Below are 21,237 nucleotides of genomic sequence, written 5' to 3' on the forward strand. Positions count from 1 at the left end.
TCCCGACACTAGTTTGAGAATTAGACGAACATCCAACTTCAAATAAATATATCTATCTGACATAAATACTTTACCTTTTAGATTAGTCACGATTTCAGTTTGACGTAAATATCACTATCCTTAATCAAACAAAAATAGAATGCTGTGATCAGGGAAACGGATAAATAAAGTATGGTTGGAGTTATTCCACTGTGGTAAATCCTATCTGATCTATCTTATTGACAGGCCCCGGGGCAGGCCAACAAAGCAAATGAATGGAATGTCGTTCGAAGAGAGAATAATAATAATAACTCCGCCGAAGCCGGTCCCAAGCCCGGTTGTGAAAGGAGGAGGGATGGATAGCTTCAATCTGAATGGCTGTACGCCACCGCAGCGTCTCAGGGGGTAGGTGAGGAAAGTGCAGGAACTTTGCAGTCTTGCAGATTACTCACTAAGGAAGCTATCTGCACACCTGGCAGCTAGGGATAAAATGCACCACCAAAAAATGAGAAGAAGGAGAAATTTAAGGTCCGGTACGGATAACCGGCGGGAGTCGTCTGACTTGGTGACTGGGTCGGGCTCTCGTAATGGACAGCACGGCGTCGAAACCGCTAGTCGTGGGGCGGTTCGACGTCTAGGCGCCACGACGACCAGGAGCACAGCTCCGCCTGCTGCAGCTGTTTCGCCACAACCTGTGGCGACCACTTCAGCAGGTTCGCGTAGGAAGCGGATGAAATGGACTGAAGAAATGAACCTCTTCATCATCCGCTCCTACTACGAAATAACGGCGGGGGCGGGTACAACATCTTACCGCCCCTTGTTGCACCAGAGATTCGTCGAGCGTTTCCCGCAATTCGCGCACGTGACCGTGCAGCAAGTCGCAGACCAGTACCGCTTCATCACTCGCAGTGACACAGTCCCGGCCACCATCAGGGAACGTGTTCGACTTGAAGTCATCGGGAAAACTGGTGACCGAGAGTCGATGGGGGCAGAGGCGGCGGCATCAACAACACAACGCCGCACTGCAGGCAACAGGTTCAGTACTCGCCGAAGCACTCTTCTCCACCGTCCAGCTGAGGTTTCCGCTGAAGTTCGGGACGAATTCCAAAGAGCGTGTATGGAATTCTCGGATATGGATCCTTTGCATAGACCAGGTATTCCCAGGCTCTATGCATCTCCAGCAACTCCGGGAGTTCTATCTCAAATCAATGATGAGATTGCGTCTCGACTGTGTGCTGATATGTCGCTGCTGCAACTACAATCACTTGTGTATTGTGGTGCAGTTGCGGCTATCAGATTGCACGGTCAGAAGATTCGCTTTCGCGTTATTGGTTTGAGTGACAAAAGAGATCCACCATGGAAAATTCGTCTGGAACATCGGCGGGACTCACTAAGGCAGGACATTGCTAGACTGATTCAGATCAGCACTGGCAATGCCAGCCGACGGGTGAGAAATAAAGTGCAGAGGGTTTACCGGAACTATGCCGTCCCCTGTGAGACACCCGCAGTTGAAATTCTGGACACACTAAAACAGAAACTTTCTGTCATATGCAGTCGGTTACGACGGTATGGCGAAAGTTATTCCAGACGTGTCCAGAATGCAACATACGCGAGGAACCAGCGGAGCTTTTTCAGATCTCTCAACGAATCCCAACAGAGCGCCCAGACAATACAGTTCTCGGTGACGGAAGCGAAAGAGTATTGGGGTGGACTTTGGGGGTTACCTGCCCAGCATGCTGAGCATGCTGAGTGGATCACCGCCGAAGACACCCGCCATGCCAATACACCTGGCATGAATTTCGCGGATGTTACCGAAGAGGAAGTTCGACGAGCCATAAACATCTCGAAGAACTGGAGGGGCCCAGGTCTGGATCGGGTGCAGAATTTCTGGTATAAGAAATTTACCAGCGTACACAGTCGGTTGGCACGCAGTATAAATGAGGTCATGAGTCGGCCGGAGGAATTTCCACCTTTCCTCACTGCGGGAATTACCTACCTTATCCCTAAGAAGGACACGGTGCAGGACCCCGCAGACACAAGACCGATCACTTGCTTACCAACCCTCTACAAATTCATCACGTCCATTATTAGTGGAAGGATCAATGCGCACCTCGAGACCAACAACATTCTGTCCGAGGAGCAGAAGGGCTGCCGAGTTGGGTCAAGGGGTTGCAAAGAGCAACTCATTATCGACTCGGTAGTTGTAGGACAAGCAACTAGAGGCCAAAGAAACCTCTTCAGTTGCTATATCGATTATGCCAAGGCTTTTGATAGCGTTCCGCATACCTGGCTAATCGACATCCTACATCTGTATCGCATTGATCCGAAACTAATAAAGTTTTTGGCGACAGTCATGGAAGGGTGGCATACCACCTTGTCAGTCCGTACATCTGAGGGTGCTAATACCTCAGAGCCCATCCGTATTCGGAGGGGCATCTTCCAGGGGGATTCATTGAGTCCTCTTTGGTTTTGTATGGCACTGAACCCCCTTTCATGGCTACTGAATGATGCTAGAGGGCATGGTTTTGCAATAAAATATGGCCTACGTGCTAAGTGCGAACTGACACACTTGATGTACCTAGATGACATCAAGCTGTATGCTGGTACTGACAACCATCTTAGAAGTCTGTTGCGAATAATAGACATGTTCAGCCGTGATATTCGGATGGAGTTTGGATTAGACAAATGTCGAATCCAAGCCATTCGCAAAGGTCATCACGAGCCGCATGCCGGACATAGCATTGGTGACCTCCACATCGAAGCTATGACCGAGACAGACTTCTACAAGTATCTAGGAATTCTGCAAGGAACCCATGCTCGAGTTGGTGATCTGAAAGAAGCTCTGCTGTCCGAATTCCTGCGACGTGTAAAGCTGGTGCTGAAATCGCATCTCTCGGGGAAGAATAAAATAAGCGCGTTGAATGTATTCGCTATCCCTTCACTGGCTTATGCATTCGGAATATTGCCGTGGACGAAGACCGACCTGGAAAACGTCCAGCGGCGGATACGGACAACTATGTCCAAATTCCGAATGCATCACCCAAAGTCTGCCGTGGAGCGGATGAACCTGCCTCGTGACATCGGAGGTAGGGGCGTGGTTGACGTGGCGGCACAACATCATCGCCAAGTCGACTCGCTGCGCGCTTATTTTTACAGTAAAGAGCAAGCGAGTCCCTTGCATGCGGGTGTCTGTAAGGAAGACTGTGGACTGACTCCACTTAACTTGAAGGATCGATCTTTCAATCCTCTGAGTGGGGTGAAGTCGGACCAGGAGCGGATCGAGGAATGGAAGTCGAAGGCAATGCACGGTAAACACGTGAATTGTCTTTGGCAGCCATTTGTCGATTTGCATCTGTCGAACAGGTGGCTGTGTGCTGGGGAGTTCTTTGCTGAGACGGAGGGGTTCATGTGTGCCATTCAGGATGGCGTGGTCGCCACCCGAGCTTATAAAAAGCTCATCATGAAAGAACGGGTGGAGAACGACCAGTGCAGAATGTGTGGTTCGGCGTTAGAGACGTTGGACCATCTCATTTCTGGCTGTACTGTTATGGCACCGGTGCAATACATCACCAGGCATAATGCTGTATGTAAGGTTATCCATCAAAACCTTGCATATAAGCATGGGCTGATCACGGGAACATGTCCGGTTTACCGATATGAGCCGCAAGCAGTACTTGATAGTTCTGCTTACAGCATGTATTGGGACCGGCAAGTTCTGACTGATCGCCATACCGCACACAACAAGCCTGACGTACTGCTAGTTGACAAGACGGGTCGCTCCGCGTATATTATTGATGTTGCTATCCCCCATAATAGCAACATTGAACGGAAATACGTGGAGAAGAAGGTGAACTATGAGCCATTGGCTCGTGAAATCAAAGAAATTTGGCGTCTCGAGCGGGTGGTCGTAGTTCCCATAATATTGTCAGCTACAGGTATTGTACCTAAATCCCTCACGGCTTCCCTTGATGTCCTGGGACTTTCGCACAGTCTGGTTCAAACCATGCAGAAGTGCACCATTCTGCATACGTGCTCGATGTTGCGGGGAGTACTCGACGGATTCTCCCACTGACCTACCACCGGCCACCACCACCAGTGCCCCTTTAGTTTTTAAGTAGGTAGGATCGTCCGAGCCTAAATGCTTGGCACTTAGTGCTAGTATTAGGTAAAATCCGGCATCTGCCGAGATTGTGATAACTCGGAAATAATAATAATCGTTGGCGCAACAATCCATATTGGATCAGGGCCTTGAAGTGTGTTAGAGCATTTCATTCAAGACCGTAACGGTACACTACAGAATAGCCTGTAGGAGGCAATGTGGTCAGCATTGCGCTCGACCGAGATTATTACCCCGATTTGACTCAGGTACTCATTCACAGCTGAGTCGACTGGTATCCGACGGCAAATCACGATACAAATTCCACTGCCACCAGTGAGATTTGAACCGCAACCTTCCGTATGATAACCTTGTGCTCTAACCACTCAGCTATCTGGAAGAGAGAACCTCGGAGAAAAGCTAGGTCATTCAGTTGACGCGGTAGGACGTGTCCTGGTCCAGTCGAGAAATGAGCGAGCGTTCTTGATGCGTGGGCGTTGTCAGGACGGTAGTAAATTAATTCGAATAAAAGAAATACATGTCTGGACGCTTAATGTTAACACCCTAACTGGAATTCGCAAGATCTCTTCGCGTGCCTCTGGTGCCAAAAGTATTCACTTCTTCACAGCATACATATCACATACAGGTCGACCTGACATCGCGAAAGATGCTCTCTGATAACTTTTCGCTGTAAAGAGCTGTAACGTGCCTGTTGAGGACTATATTGTTATTGCGGGCGCCCTAAATGGTAATATTGGTTAAATGGTAGACGGCAACAGATATGGTATCTGAAGGAAAAGGTGGCTAATATAATAATCGATTTTGCGGAGACTCATGACCGTGTATTTGTTAATACATGGTTCATCAAACGATTGTCTCATCTACATGCGCAACGCAATGCAAATCGACTATATAGTAGACTATCGATAACCCGACAGTTATGGGACCAGAGAGGGGACGCATTACCAATAGTATTCGGACAATCGAAATTGATTTTTCCGGAGAGGTTTTTGTGAGCCGTAAATAACCTACAATTCAAAAATTTGTATAAAGTAATAATAAGGGTAATTTGGAAACAAAACATCCAAAAATATATATTAATTAGGTATGTAAGTGTATACATCTATTTATACAAAAGAATGGACTCGATTTTTACTATTTACAAAAAAATATTTTATAGTCTTTTGTTTTTTTCCATCAAACTGACGGTCATTGCATGCTCTTGTATCTGCTTTGGCAACAAAAACTCATACCCCCTTTTCTCGTACCAACGCACTAAAGTGTTTCATCACAGCTGACGGTGAAAGTTTTTTCCTCTTCGGCCTCTTGGATCATGTCTTCATTGGTTTCAGTAACTTCTTTCATTATTTCTTTGTCTCGCATTATACGTTATAATCGCTATATTTGTGAGAAGCATCGGTGTCCCCACATTTCCGCATTTCTGGATCTGGGCAAGACGTTTAAGGGTGTGCCACAAGAGCTAATTTTGTATACTCTACGACAACTCCTAGTGACAGAAGAAATTGCTCTACGAAAGATCGAAGTGTGGCGGGTTTATCAAAACCGCTTCGTGTCTCTGTCGGTGTTCATCAAGGAAGCGTCCTCGCACCACTCCTCTTTGTTTTTGTTATGGACACTGATACACGGGAGATCCAACGTCCAGTGCCCAATACACTGCTTTATGTAGATGATGTTTTCCTAGTGTTTAATAGCAAAACTAAGCTCGAACAACATGTCCGAAAATGGAATGATCGGCTTATGCAACACGGTCTCAGATTGGATCTAAATAAAACAACATTTTTGTTTATCGATCCCCATGAAATAGGCACAATCACTGCCCGTGGAGATGACCTTCCTAGAACTGAGCGATTTGAATATCTCGAGTCAATCCTATCTGATCTGCAGAACTATGTTATGAAATTGATTCACACATTAGCGCAACTTCTATGAAGTGACATTCCACAGCTGGTGTTCTTTGTGATCGAAGTATCAACGAACGTCTTAAATCTAAAATTTAAAGGAGTGACGTCCGCCCTGATGTCCTCGATGGGTTTGACTGTTGGCAAACTATAAAAGATAATGGCCGGCGTTTCGCGGTAATGGAGACGGCGATGTTGGATTGAACAAATCGCGTAACATGCCTTGATCATATCCGCGATCGTGGAAAAACTGCGAGGGTGGCGTTCTGGTGGTATGGGCACGTAATTGGCGCTAAGGAGAATTCACTTGCCAAAATTATTCTAAGAATCGAAGACGATGATAAGCGACCAAAAGGCCGGTCGAAACAACGGTGGTTTCGTATGCTGAATGGTGATATGGAAGCCTCGTGACTGCATCTAGTTCAGGCCTTTGACAGAACATAATGGCACGATCAATCACGACGAGCCGATCCTGCTTGTGAACAATGTACCTTAAGACATTACTTACATTAAAAATTATTATTTTTATGCTGGTTAATGAATAGCAAATGAATTCTTGAAAGCATTTCTTTCATTTAAGGGTTCCTTTCCGTTGTCCCTCCTAACTGCGTCGTGGATCTTACCTCTCGATCGCTCCACTCGGTTTTCGACTTTTTCAGAAAACTTTTTTTTATTTTGCATTTTCAGCTTCGTGTCGGTTGGGTTTCGACTTCCATTTTTCTTATCCAATATTGGGCTTGCGCGATCCGCTGTTATGTCTAATCTAAAGGGTGCAGTTGCAATTAACGAGCATTCTCTCCATCAGCTGTATTAGCTTTTTTTGTAAATACTGATTTTTACATCGATATGGAACACCTTGAAAATTTAGACAAGGAAACATGCAGAAAAATTAAATCTTCCGAAAATGCCGTTCCAGAACCACTTGCTCACATAGCTGCCATTGCATTTTTAGGAGAGTTTAGTTAGGTTTTCGATTTTGGTCGGTTACAAAAACGGATTGGTCCCAAGCCCAGGTAAAGGAGGAGGGTTTGAGGCAACGTACTTTGTACTATCCTCAGTAAAATAAAAATGCTGAGATCAGGGAAAGAGATAAATAGAGTATAGTTGGAATTATTCCACTATGCTAAATCCTACCTGATCTCTCTTGGTCACAGGTCCCGCGACAGCCCGACCAAGAAAATGCATACAATGTCGTTACAAACATGATGATCGGATTGAGTCACAAGCCTCGGAGAAATGCTAGGTTTCTGTCGAGAAAACAAACAAAACAAATACGTGTCTGCACGCTAAATGTTGGTACCCTAACTGGAAAGACCGGGGAACCTGCAAGAACCCTTTGGAAAAGGCGATATCTGCGCTTTGCAAGAAACCCGATGGTCTGGTGCCAAAAGCTGCGACATTGAACGCGAACGCGGTAAAAATGACTATAAACTTCTCTATTTTGGTAACCTACACATTCAATATGGTGTTGGCATTGCCATCTCAGAGGGTTTCCGTGATGCCATTAAAGAAGTCGAATGATTTGTGATCGACTGACGAAGCTCACCATTATATCAGCTGATCGCACTATTCACTTCTTCACCGCGTACGCACCACAGACAGGTCAACCTGATGCCGAGAAAGAAGCCTTCTGGCAACTTCTCAATTAAAAGACTTGTCACGTGCCTGTTGACAATTATATTATCATTGCCGGCGACCTTAATGGTCATGTGGGTGAAAAGGCAGACGGTAACAGATGCCATGGGGGAAAGGGGTTCGGAGCGCAAAATGAAGGTGGCGAGCGTATAATCGATTTTGTGGACACCCATGACCTTGTACTTATGAATACATGGTTCATAAAGCGATTGTCCCATCTTCCTACATTTTACAGTGGGAACAGTAAAATGCAAATGGACTAGATTCTCAAGACGCCAACATTTTCCCACTGTCACTGATTGCAAAGTCGTTCCCTATGAGACCATCGCACCTCAACGTGGGTCACCCAGCCGGGTAAGCGGTACATCAACCAAAATACTATGCTTCTATCACAAATTTCTCGGCGATAAAACGCCTGCTAATTGGCAAATTTATAAGAATGCCAACCGACAAGCAAAGAAAGCGGTCGCTGTCACCCGAGCGAACCATTACAAAAATCTTTACGATACACTGGACACTTGGGATGGCGAGAGAAATCTGTATTGACTTGCTAAAAGCCGTAACGAACGTGCACAGAATATCGAACTCTTCTGTTGCGTTAATGGCAAGAACGGTACTTCGCTTACCAACCGTTGAGCCGTAACGGATAGATGGCGAGAATACTTCGAACAGATTTAAATTGAAGAGTTTGCTCATCCTCCACTTTCACAATCATTTCCGACGGGGGCGGTGAGGAAAACGGGGCGGCCACACTGTCGGCCAAACCAGAACCAAGTGGCCGAGGAGAACCTCCATAGTGGTGGCACCGGGAGACGCTGTACTCACTTTGGTTTGCCGGCAATGCTCCAAAGACCTAATTAGGGCGATCAGACCCGAGTCTGCACGGGGACTCATCTGAAGTGGCAAATTGGTCACGAAGCCTTACCAGGAGTATACTGGTACCATGGGAACCGGAATAACCCCTGGACTCTCATACTTCGGGTGAACTCCCGTTGTATGTGAGTACAGCTCGGTTGTTTGCGGTTGGCCCCCCTAGTGCGAGTTCCATGGTGGTTGTGGTTGTGCTGAAGCGAGAACAAACCTTCGGGCCTCGGCGTGGTGTTGCCTTTCAACACAGGTGCCATACTCCTTAGTTCGGTAGAGATTTAGGTAATTCTTGCATCCACCGGTATGAATGCTAAGCCAGGCGCTTGGTATAGACTGGAACCGCTGTTGCTTGTCTCAGCGGGGCTGTGATTGTGGTCACAAAATCATCCGTGTCTGAAGAGGACCGTAGGATTAAGTCTCCACGACAGGTACCTACGTTAAGCACTCAAGGAATTAACTGTCAGTGCAACTGAAGTCGAGGAGGCAATAAAATGAATGAAATCGGGAAAAGTCGCAGGACCTGACGATATCGCATCTGAGCTCTGGAAAGCGAAGAGCTGGGACGCAACACTGTGGCTCAGTAAATTCTTTAATTGGGTTATTCAGCAAGGAAGAACACCATCTGACTTGCAAGAAAGTATCACTGTTCCAATATGGAAAAAGAAAGGTAGTTCAGCAGAATGTTCAAATTACCGTCCGATTCGGTTACTTTCCCATACCATGAAGTTTTTTGAACGCATTCTTGATAGCAATATTCGCAAAATCGCAAAATCGTATTTGTCAAAAACTGCGGAAGTATTGACGCAATACACGCTGTGCGATTACTTATGGAGAATAATCACTATCAACGGCAGTGATCTACCCAAAACTGAGCGATCTAAATACCTCGGGTCAACGCTATCAGCCAATGGAGAACTGCTTTATGAAATTGCTTCACACATTAACGCAACCTGGATGAAGTGGGGTTCCATAACTGGTGTTCTTTGTGATCGACGTATCAACGAATGTCTGAAATCTAATATTTACCGCAATGTTGTCCGTCCTATAGCTCTCTATGGTTCTGAGTGTTGGCCAACTATAAAAAACAATGAACGGCGTCTTGCGGTAATGAAGATGAGGATGTTACGTTGGACTAGTGGCGTCACACGTTTTGATCACATCCGAAATGAGGATATCCGCGATCGTTATGGGGTTCACTTGCCAAAATTGGTCTGAACACATTGCATCCAGATCAAGCCAATTGGCGAAACCGATCACGACGAGCCGACCCCGCTTGTAAACGGGGCAAAGGCTGAAGAAAAAGAAGAAGACGAAAATGGCTTTTCTCCGCGGAATTGACGCACTGCCTCCGAGGTTGCCTTTTCCGATACCCCATAAAATTTACACACAAGGAAAACTACATTTGGCGTAGGAAAATCTCCATCCATTTGAATGCATTAATTCATTCCTTTAGTAGAATATGTCCTCCCATTTTTTAGATGGTTTCTTAAATTTATATTGATATTGGGAAGAAGCAGGAAGCAAGTCAATGTGCGAGTCACGCGAGGAGCGGACTATGATTATAGTCATGCAGGGAACAATCTCGATTCATAGAATTACGGTTTAATGTAGTGTATCTCATTACCGCAATGCTGACCACATTGCCTCCTAGTGTACCGTTACGGTCTTGAATGAAGTGCTCTAACACACTTCAAGGCCCTGATCCAATATGGATTGTTGCGCCAACGATTATTATCTCATTACCATTAAAATCTATATTTTGGTATAGCATCGCCCAAAATTCTTTTTTTTACCGAAGAAAGCTATTGAATTATTATTGAGCAGGAAAAACAATATGCATTTTGTTTCTGAATTTTATTTGTAATAGTCCTTTCTTCAATAACTTAAGTATATAATATATTATCTTGTAGTAAAGCATTTCCTGTTCTTATATATATGTATATATAACATTGTAATATGTTTGTATATATCTATGTATGTATATATAATAATTTGTGAGCAATGCTTCCTTTTTGCTTAAAAGTTTAATTTGAAAAGAGTCGAGTTGGGAGCGCTCAGAGTATCACTAGCTCTTTTTCAAACTTAATGAAATATCTGAGAGACGCTAGCATTATTATCTGAAAAAAGCGAATTGAATTATGTAGAACCAACCATGTGAAAGGGCTTTTTGATTTCTTTGCGCAACGAAATTTTGAAAAATTTGGAACCTTTGTTATTGACTCTATTTTCATTATATTGAAGTCTGAATGATTTAGAGGTTTTCGGGAAACGAAGTTGGAATTTGGAGTTCGGTTTTCATTTTAAGAATAAAGGAAACTGTTATGTAAATAAGCTAAACATCATTTGCTTTAGCGAGATCCCAATTACATCTGATAGTATTAAGTCCGTGAAAATCTTTTTCTTGCACATATGTATATATAGTATACTTGAGTCTGTTTGTTATAAGTTCTAAGCCTAAAATAAATACATTTAAAGATAATATACTTAGATCCTTCACTTTAAGCTTGATTCATTAAATTTTGTATTTTAAGATATTTATTTAATATTTTTATTTAGAACCCTGCATTTTTTCCTTTAATCGAAATTATCTATGAACTTATTCAAACAAATTGCGAGTTGTTGCTCTGAATATGATTCATTTCTTCGTTCAATTTCGTCGTACGTTTCCCTTTTATTTATTGGTTTTTAAAAATATTCATTACGAAGTGAAACGAAAAGATATCATGAGAAAACAGCTTTAGGCGTATGAAAGACAGGCAGCAAAAAGCAGCCATCGAATTAACGAGGGATAAGAAAATGTCAAAGAAGGGATTAAGCGACCTGATTGATTCGAGAGATTTGTAGCATCATGTCCTTGTTGAATAGCTGGCCAGTTGTAACTTCCCTGGCCTCCATTGCTACCTGCACCGACGCTCCCGACAGCACTTCCGCCACCATTCAGGGATTTATCTAGGGATGATTTGTGCTCTGATAATCCAACGTCGTTTAGGTTGGATTGATATCGGGAATCTATAAATATTACAGATAGATGTACGTGAGTGGAGTTGTTTAGAACGTTGGGCCAGATTACCGAATAATAGCACTGGGAAAATTGGATTGTAGTGGATTATTGATGGTACTTACTTTTATCGTTGACATTGTGAATTGGCTTCGTGTTATGTCCTGAGTTCTCCCATAGGTTTTCGGATGTTTGCGGACCTGACGCAGTTGTTGGGGGATTTGAGACTGTAAAAATAAAAACGAGATATGAAAATTTTATGGTAAATTAAAAGTAGTATAATTTTTAAAATATAAGGGGTCAACACTACATATGTATATCGCCTCAAAGTTATTGTTGGAATTGTTTTTCGTTCTATTTGTTTTTTCTTGTTTCATTTTAGCCGTTCCTGCTAAGAGATCCATATGCTCGAAAGTCAGTTATATGTTTAGAATGATAGTGCAAGCAATAAATTCAAATAGATATCAACTGTCTGAAATAATTGAAACTGTTTTTTTTTCTCTTCGCTAGTGTTATTTTTTAGTCTTGAAAATACCGATATTTCACATGTATGGGGAGCCCCCCCTTAAACTTAACACAAGATGGCGCCACTTACTACATGTAAAGGGAACACCAGATTACATACTCTCACCATTTTTCGTGACAATCGGTCTAGCCGTTTCCGAATAAATCGGGTGTGACAGACAGACACCGTCTCGATTCTAATAAGGTTTTTTTTCACACAAAACCTTAAAAATGAACTCACACGATTACCAATCATTACGAATCTGGACGAATCGTGAACCAAGTTAAAGATACGATCTACATAGCGGCCTATGCATCCCTCGAGTTCACCAAGGCAGGTAAGCGGTTCGTCAACCGAGATTCCTGGCTTTGGAATGACGACATTTAAAGAAAAGTCCATAACAAGAAACGTCTCTAGTTCTTCAAAGATAAAACGGTGGCCAATTGGCAAACTTATAAGAATGTTAACCGGGAAGCAAAGAAAGTAATCGCTGTCACCCGAGCGGTCCATTGCAAAAATCTTTACGACAAAGTCGCAAAAAGTCAAAAGTTGACACGAACGCCTACACGCTTAACATCCCACAAGTCGCGATGGATAGGTGGCAAGATTTTCTCGAGCAGATTTCAAAGAAAGAATTTGCCAATCCTCCACTTGCAGAAGCAATTCCACCTTTGAGCACAACTCGTTGGAGAAGGATGTGTTCTCGGACCGGTTATTTGCGGTTAGGAGTTTCATGGTGGTTGTGGTTATACCTACATCGCGAGCAGAGCTCCTCGCAGCTCAAGCGTGGAGTTGTGGAACTCGGGGGCCGTACCCTTTAGTCCCGGTAGAGGTGTTAGATAGGCCTCGTATCCACTCGTATGAATGCTGAGCCTGCACTCAGTATAAACCAGTACCACTGTGCTAGTCATGGCGGCGCTTTGATTGTAGCCCCAAAATCAATCCGTGTCCGAAGACGACCGTGGGATTATGCCTACACCGCAAGTACTCACGTTAAACCCCCAGGACTTTCATGTCAGGGGAACTGAATTCGAGAAAGTAATAAAACAAATGAAATGGGAAAGCAACAGTGCCTGCCGCCAAGCTCTGGAAAGCGAAGAGGTGGCCATCACTGTGGCTCAGCGGATTCTTCACTCGGCTTATTGAGGAAGGTAAAACACTTCGCAAGAAAGTACCACAGTTCTAATACAGAAATAAAGGCAGTCCAACAGAACGGTCAAATTAACGTCCCATCCGGTTACTGCCCCATACCACGAACATTTTTGAACGCATTCTTTACAACAGTATTCGCGAAATCGTTCAAGTAAACAAGCCGGGTTTGTCAAGAACTGCGGAACTAATGTTGCAGTACACGCTGCGCGGTTGTTCATGGAGAAACACCGCCCTCTTTATACTGTATTTTTGGATCTGGAGAAAGCATTTGATCGTCTATCACATCAGCTTACCTGGTATGCTCTACGACAACACTTAGTGCCAGAAGAACTCTTACGCTGGGTTCATTTACTCTACCATGATCCGAAAAGTGTGTCTTTATCACCACCCGCTCTCTCACCACTTCTCTTTATTCTTGTTATGAACACTGTCACACGGGACATCCAACGTCCAGCGCCCTATACACTACTTTATGCAGATTATGTTTTCCTGGCGTCTAATAGCAAAACTGATCTCGAGCAACTTGTACAAAAATGGAATGATCTCCTCATGCAGCATGGTATCAGATTGAATCTGAATAAAACTGAGTTTTTGACGACTGATACCCATGAAACTGGTACAATTACTGTCAGCGGCAGTGACCTGCCAGAATTGAGCGATCTCAATTTCTCGGGTCAATGTTATCAGCCAATGGGGAACTTCGTTGTGAAATTGTTTCACGAATTAACACAACCTGGATGAAGTGGCCTTCCACAGCTAGTGTTCTTTTTCATTGATCAACGTATCAATCTCACGACGTCCGGTCTCCATCTATGGTTTTGAGTGTTAGTTGACTATAAAGAACAATAAGCGACATCTTGTGGTAATGGAGATGAAAAATGTTGCGTTGGACTAGTGCAAGAATATATAGTATACTGCCCCGAAGCTCAACGAGCTGCTAGGCGGACCTTCGTCATATAGGCGAATATGCCTCTGAAATACTATCGGCAACGTTTTCGAAACAAGTAATTTATAAAAGATTACTCCTAAACTCAGGTAGGGAATCCGGTCTATCAGGATTCCGGAAAGCGAAATCAACGAACCAGGCTGTCAATTTGATTAGAATACTGACGTAAAGAAATGGCTTTAACTCGGTGGGGTGAAAAGAAGGCATTGATTACTGCAACAAGCCTTATACGAATTATCCTCGAGTTTCTGATAGAAAAACGGTTTTGTTGCAGTTCAGATAAAGGTCCTAATGATTATCGAACAGCCTGTGGGATACCATAAGGATCAGTACTTTTTTTGTTGTGAAACATAACGTAGTGCTAAGGTTTTGTTTGCTTGGCATTGTTAGCTTCATTAAATTTGCAGATGATATTGGAATTACTGTCTAAGAAGCCACGTTGACGACGTCGAAATATACACCGAGAAAGCAATCTGACAGATAAAGTTGTGGTTGGGATATGTTGGACTACCACTTGCAGAGGAGAAAGCAGAATTAATACTGATCAGCAAGAGCAGGAAGAACACCTGTATGAAGATTAAAGTCGGAGAATACATTATAGATTTCCAGCTTGCTCTCAAATATATTGGGCTGGTTTTCGATCACAATTTGAACTTCGAACATCATCTGCAATATGCAGCTACAAAGGCATCTAACGTCAGCTCGTTGATAGCTAGAATGCTACCGTATATAGGGGCCAATACAAAACCTTCGATAACGCATTTCAACAGTGGTTACTTCGGTGTTATTGTACGCAGCATCTGTGTGGGCAACGCTACTAGGTAAGATCAACAGTGGAAGAAAAATGGCATCGGCGTATCGCCTTAATATTCTCCCAACATCCTGCGCTCACCGAACGACATCCAAAGACGAAGGTAGAATGGTAGAAACGACCGGATTAGAATAAGAAGGATGGCTTTTGGAACAGAAAGTCTCTTTAAGCAGCATCTCATTGGATCTTGATATGAGCAAGTGGGATATGGTGTTTTCGTTCAGTACCTAAATGAAATTTTGACTTTTAGCTTCAGAATAAATTTGAACGACGTATTTCCTAAGACCTGGAATGTGGTCATTTTTTTTCTGAAAAATGAGAAAATTTCTCTCTATAATTCTTAAAAGATAACCCCGGGACCGTTCGCTCTTCTAAATAATCGGGTAATGAAGTTTATCTAATAACCATAAAGAATCTGTGATCGTTTGGCGTCCATTTTTTACTCAGATGAGTAATGAGAGAGTATCTCCTCTTAAGGACGAATCTGGAAATGACCCCATTTGTCGCAAATGATATCCGTCCTCGACTGCTCACCGCTTAATCTCAAAAGAGGGTGGATTTACAATAGGTTCAAGTGCCACGAACGGCCCACTATCACCGGCTACCAAACATTATCCATTGCACCCAGCGGATGAAAGCCCTCAGAATTTGGGCGTTATGATCCCGATCCCGATAGTGGTGTTTTAACGATGTGTTACACTACGTGAAGTCTAGAACTTCCGTTGAATTCACCATTGCCACCGAGCATTTCCAGAAGCTAAATAACATTACCTGAAATAAAAGTAATCTTTCAATAATAGTGCCCCAAATTTTTCGTGGCGCTTCGTCTTTTAAGAGTTAATCTACTTCTTTGCGCCGATGTGCAGCTTCTTTAGAACCACTGGATCGACCCATTGATATGTAGATTCGTTCATAGCATCACATTAAACTTTGTTGGATAAGCTGCTGTTTCTGATGTCCATTGGCCATATCCAATAATTTATTGGTTAAAATGATGATTGGAATTGATTTACAGACTCTGGCCTGCATATATTGAATTTATAATCATCTCATCATTTACAAAGCAGGGTGGGGTGCTTTTCACCTATATTCAGTATTTCATGCTACTGAAAGGACTTCAATTGGGTAGAGACTTCCATCTAAATTGCATGATGTTGATGCTCCCAACTAGTTAGACTCAACTTTGAGCCTCCCCTGGATGCCTTCACTGTTAGCCTCCCAAATGTTCACTTCAAACCGGATAGATATTCAATGGAGGAACCTACGCCACCCCCATTTGCTCTTTCCCAGCATACCAATGTATCTGCATGAAATAGGTCGTCAGCGCCACGCTCCCGACGATGCTTTATCATATCCGCACCTTGCTTGTTCGGAAGCCACCCTTGTTATTGGAAATACGGGATTTACTTTGTGTGGATGTGAATCTGATGAATGGCGAATCAATGACTTAATTGCTGTTCTGGTCTCTGATTCATGACTGTCACGTGCTTGGATTTAGTAATCTTTCTAATTGTTCGACATAATTTTCTGGACATTTCTGTGAACAGTCGATACATATACATTTTGAATTTCTGCTCGGAATCGGAATAGTTTGGCGTGATTGCAAATGTAATTAGCAGAACGGAAGGATGTGATTATCACTGTTGTCGGTGATTTGGCCGTAGACGGACAAACTTTGCTCATACGTCCAATGGACACACCACTGGAATATCCAAGATAATTAGCACATATTGGGCTATGGGAATCGGATATAGATAATTCAAAATTCCTCCCTTCACTGTGGCAAGTAATTGGCCTAGTTATTTAATGACGTCTATGCCTAAACGAGGATTTTGGTTATTCTCGGACAAACGACAGAATACAGATAGAATGTTAGGTAACCGGTACAGGTCTGTAATAATGTTCTGAAATTTGGAACTTCGAGAGAGTATTCGAGAACTCACGAAGTACATTCTTTTGAATTTATGAGAAATAGCGAGAGGGCGGTAATATATGTTACGTGTGTCGTTTTTTATCCACCTTCAAGTGAAGCAAAGGCAGAACAAAGCTAAATCTATATCTAGATATATTAAATAGAGATCATTGACGACTTTTTAAATTTCCAAAGTTGAAATAGCGATAGAAGAGTGGGTAGGATTTCGATCAGCAGGTCAAACTATGATCTTGCAAGTCCTCATGTATTCCTCTGAGACTTGTGTTCTTGCAAGAAGAATTGCGAACTATTGTCCGCGTTTCAGAGAATAAGTCCTCCCTAATTTTTGGTCCCCTACATGCGGATGATTCCACAGCCTACATAACAACGAAATTCATGGGTGATACCACTACCGTCTGGTTGCGGATAAAATCCAGCTCAATAGATTATGGTGGGTCATTTAATCCGTATGTGTGATGTATGTATTTATGGTAGAAAAATAAGACGAGGCGTACTGCTTCAGATGAAGTGATGACGTAGGGGATATCGAATTGGTGGACCTCATTACGGGATGTCTGGAGCTCATTACTAAGGCAGGCATACAACAGATACCGATTGTTGCGCCATTGGTGATGATGAAAATGGTTGAAATGCTGGTTTATTAAGCGGGGACGTTCCTGATTCAAATATATGTATCAGCTACTTGGCTACTCGCTGGATGTAAAAATCATGTCAGGGCCAAAGGCAAACCTTGATGAAACAACCGGAAAAATCTGACAGAAGACGCCAAAAAGACGAAATGAAACATTAAGCGATTATTACTTGGATTGAGGGGATAGCTTCACTTAGGTAATTAGATATGGGGTTTCTAAATGGATGGAGTTAAGAAACGAATTAACAAGTTACTGAATAAGCAATTTTATGGCAACTGAGAGAGGATGACTGACGACGAGAGAAATATATAAGGAAATCGCATCAAATACAGATAGTTATAGTAGGCAGCCCATGTACGGAGGGGAATTCGCAACCAACTACTAAAAGGGGAAGAAGCAGGCAGACGATTACCGGGAAAGCGCCAAAGAAGATGGGAGGACTTGACTGATAATGTTACTTAGACGCTACTCGATTTTCAAAAACTTAAGGATACAGTCGCTCCGCCGAAGAATAGAGGCGATGCTCTCAGCAGGTCATAGATTGCCATCGCATTATGGCGCCATAGACCCTGGATAATATTGCTAGCCCGTAGTTCTTCCTTATAAACTAGTTTAATAAAGATTCATTTAGTGATCACAATATTTTATCATTTGTTTTCCAAAATGTGTAGGTCACTTGGCATTTGCAAATATAGTTAGTTGTATACAGACAAAAATTTGAGACAGATAAATTACGTTCTCTTTGACTATCATTTCTATCGTTAGACGTCTCGTCGATCACGAATGAATTAAGATGCATGAACGCACAAGGGGACAAAATAAACGTGCTTAGCATCGACATTGTTTATCCGAGAGTATACCTGGCAATGAACTTCAGCTTTGCCTACGAATTTCCGAGAACCTTCCCTCATATGGTGCGTATCACTCCATGTCGTAACCCGCAATAAGGTTAACGCTTTTTCTCAATATGTGACATATTCACTGCCGCTTCCGTCTTCTGATCAGCATTATCTTGGATGTCTGGCCCGTATCTTGACCAAGTTTCTCATTTGTTATTGTGCTAGGCCGTCCGGATGTCCGTATGGCCCAAGTGGTTAGAGCGCTGGGCTGTCGTAGCGGAAGGTTCAAATCTCACTAGTGGCAGAGGAATTTGTTTTCGTGACTGCATGTCGAATACCAGTCGACCCAGTTGTAAATGAGTACCTGAGTCAAATCAGGGTAATAATATCGGGCGAGCGCCGACGCCAACGATTACAGTCGTCATGGATGTGTTGTGATCGTCAGATGATTGTCCCTTTCGTGGCTGATGTCAGCACCGTTTATGTTACGCACTTAAAGACAACTACTAAACCTGCTGCTAATCGCGACATGGTTGATCTGATTAGACCTTGTGGCAAACCTTGTGTTCGAACCATGACAAGCATATGAAAACTAAAGAACTCCAGAAACCATTTATCGTTGTTGTTATGCTAACTACATTCTGATCACCTTTAGCAAGCTCCTTGACTTAAGTTAGTTGCTCATAGAAAGCGTCCTTTTACTCTATATCGAACTGCTCCTTTGTGATGCTCCTTAATTTGGACCGGAATTTCGTCGTCAATATCGAGTCAAAAACAGAAACAGAGGAATTTCATGGCGGTCGTGGCTTCACTAGTGGACGTTCATAGCAGAAATTAGAAAGAAATACGAATAATCATTGAAAAACGGAAAGCGAATGGAGTCGGAGAGGAGAAATGATTTCACTACTAAAATATCCAAACTACGATAACAAGCATTGAATTATCCTATATTGAGGCATTGAATGAAAAACGCCTGGAGGATAAGAAGAAAAGCCGCACTTTAAACGAAATTATCTTCAAAAAATAGAAGCACAGATAACAGGCAAAAAAGTAGAGACAGAGTAAACGAATCCTGAGGATACGGCAATCTAGAGGAAAAAAAAGTCGGCAGTTAATAGAGCTGAGATACCGCGAAACGTCCCACAATTAAATGTTGGACAAAAGTAAACAAAAAATAAACAAGTCGCTTGATGCTTCAGGTATAAAAGGTTTTGTGTTTCCCTATGTGAGGAGCATAACGTAGTTCTCCATTGGCTTATAGCATTGACCCGAGATATTTAAATCGCGCAGTTCTGGGCAGGTTACCACCATTGCCAGAACTCAGCGATTTAAATATCTGTAGGGGCAGATTACTGGCATTAAAAGAACTGAGCGATTTAAATAGCTCGAGTCAATGCTACCAGCCAATGGAGAACTGCGTAATGAAATGTTTCAAGCATTAACGCCACCTGGATGAAGTGACATTCCGCAACTGGTGTTCTTTGTGATCGACGTAGCAGCGCACGTCCCAAATCTAAAATTTACTGCAATGTCGTCCGTCTGTCGCTCTCTATAGTTTGAGTGTTGACTATAAAGGACAATGAACGGCGTCTTGCGGTAATGGGGACGAAGATGTTGCATTGCACTGGTGGCGTGACACGTTTTGATCACGTCTGAAATCGATGGTGGAAAAACTGCAAGAGAGGCGTTTTCGATGGTGTGGTCACGTAATTCACGCTAGCGAGAATTCAACAACCAGTATTGGTGAGAACATCGAAGTCAATGGTAAACAATCAAAAAGCCGGCCAAAACAATGGTCGCATGATACACTGGATGGGGATTTGAAGGTCTCGCGATTACATCCTGATCAGGCATTTGATAAAATAAAATGACGAGACCGATCACGACGAGCCGACCCCGCTTGTGAACTGAAGGCTGAAGAAAAAGAAGAAGATGTGAGGAGCGGTGAGCCTGATAGTTCCGTGTCACATAGTTAAAAATTCTATTGGCATCTATTTTTTAGAAAGTAATTTAAATAAATCATTTGATGGAAAGCCCTGTATTGAAATAGTCAACCTCATACGCTTCACGCTCTCAGTTTAATATTATTAGCAAATGCCAACAATTTAATCAATATCAAATATAAAAAAGGGCTAGGGTGAATTAGATTCTTCTTGAATGGAATTTTAATATTTTACTCGAATTTCAATTATTCTTGTTAATTATGACGTCAGCATCTTATTTGTATGGCTTAGAATGCTGTTAATTAGCACGAAATTGATAAGTTTGAACTGCTATAACTTTCCCAATAATAGTTGGATTTTCATGAAACTTGGTATGTGTATGCACGAGGCTGTCGGTGCAAAATTTAGTTTACTTAGGATGAACTTAAGGGGAGTTTTTAGTCAATTTCTAAAAGTTGATAACATACTATTAGTAAATTTTTTGAGCAGATGCCGGAATAGGACATCTCTCGAAGATTACATTTAACATAAGTGTTTTACACAAAATCTTAAAAAGTGCTGCAGATAAGTAGATTCTTCATAAATGCGACTTTAATATTTCACGCGAATGTCAATTATTCCGGGTAATTGTGACGTCAGCATCTGATTTGCATGGCTTTGGAAGCAGTAAATTCGCGCGAAATTGGTAAGTTTGAACTGCTATAACTTTGGCGTGAATTGCCTGATTTCCATGAAATTTAGGACATATATACGAAATATTGTTCCCTATGCCGGCACAAAATTCAGAAGTGCTAGGATGAATTTAAGGGGGGCTTTTCATTAAATTTCTAAAAAGTAGTAATATACTATTAGTAAGTTTATTTGACCAGATATCGGAATGGGACATATTTTGAGGCCTAGGTTTCGTTTAGGCGCACCACCCTGATTTTTTTCGGATTTTTAGGTTGGGTAGTTTCCGAAAATGAGTCCTGTCTCACTTCAA

General features: G+C 42.7%; 1 protein-coding gene across 2 annotated transcripts in view; it reads right to left on the reverse strand.

Moving 5' to 3' along the window:
- Window positions 1-10,326: 10,326 nt before the first annotated feature.
- The window catches only part of LOC119650711 (neurotrimin-like), a 265,655-nt gene continuing 254,744 nt past the window's right edge, over window positions 10,327-21,237 (reverse strand). For both annotated transcript variants that reach the window (XM_038053716.1, XM_038053717.1), the window contains 2 exons: window positions 11,620-11,721; window positions 10,327-11,505 (listed from right to left, as the gene is read on the reverse strand). In XM_038053716.1, the coding sequence (XP_037909644.1) occupies window positions 11,234-11,505; window positions 11,620-11,721 (374 nt within the window). In that variant the 3' untranslated portion in view covers window positions 10,327-11,233. The remainder of the gene's footprint in view (window positions 11,506-11,619; window positions 11,722-21,237) is intronic.

The sequence above is a fragment of the Hermetia illucens genome, chromosome 3, assembly GCF_905115235.1.
Source record: "Hermetia illucens chromosome 3, iHerIll2.2.curated.20191125, whole genome shotgun sequence".
Classification (NCBI taxonomy): domain Eukaryota; kingdom Metazoa; phylum Arthropoda; class Insecta; order Diptera; family Stratiomyidae; genus Hermetia; species Hermetia illucens.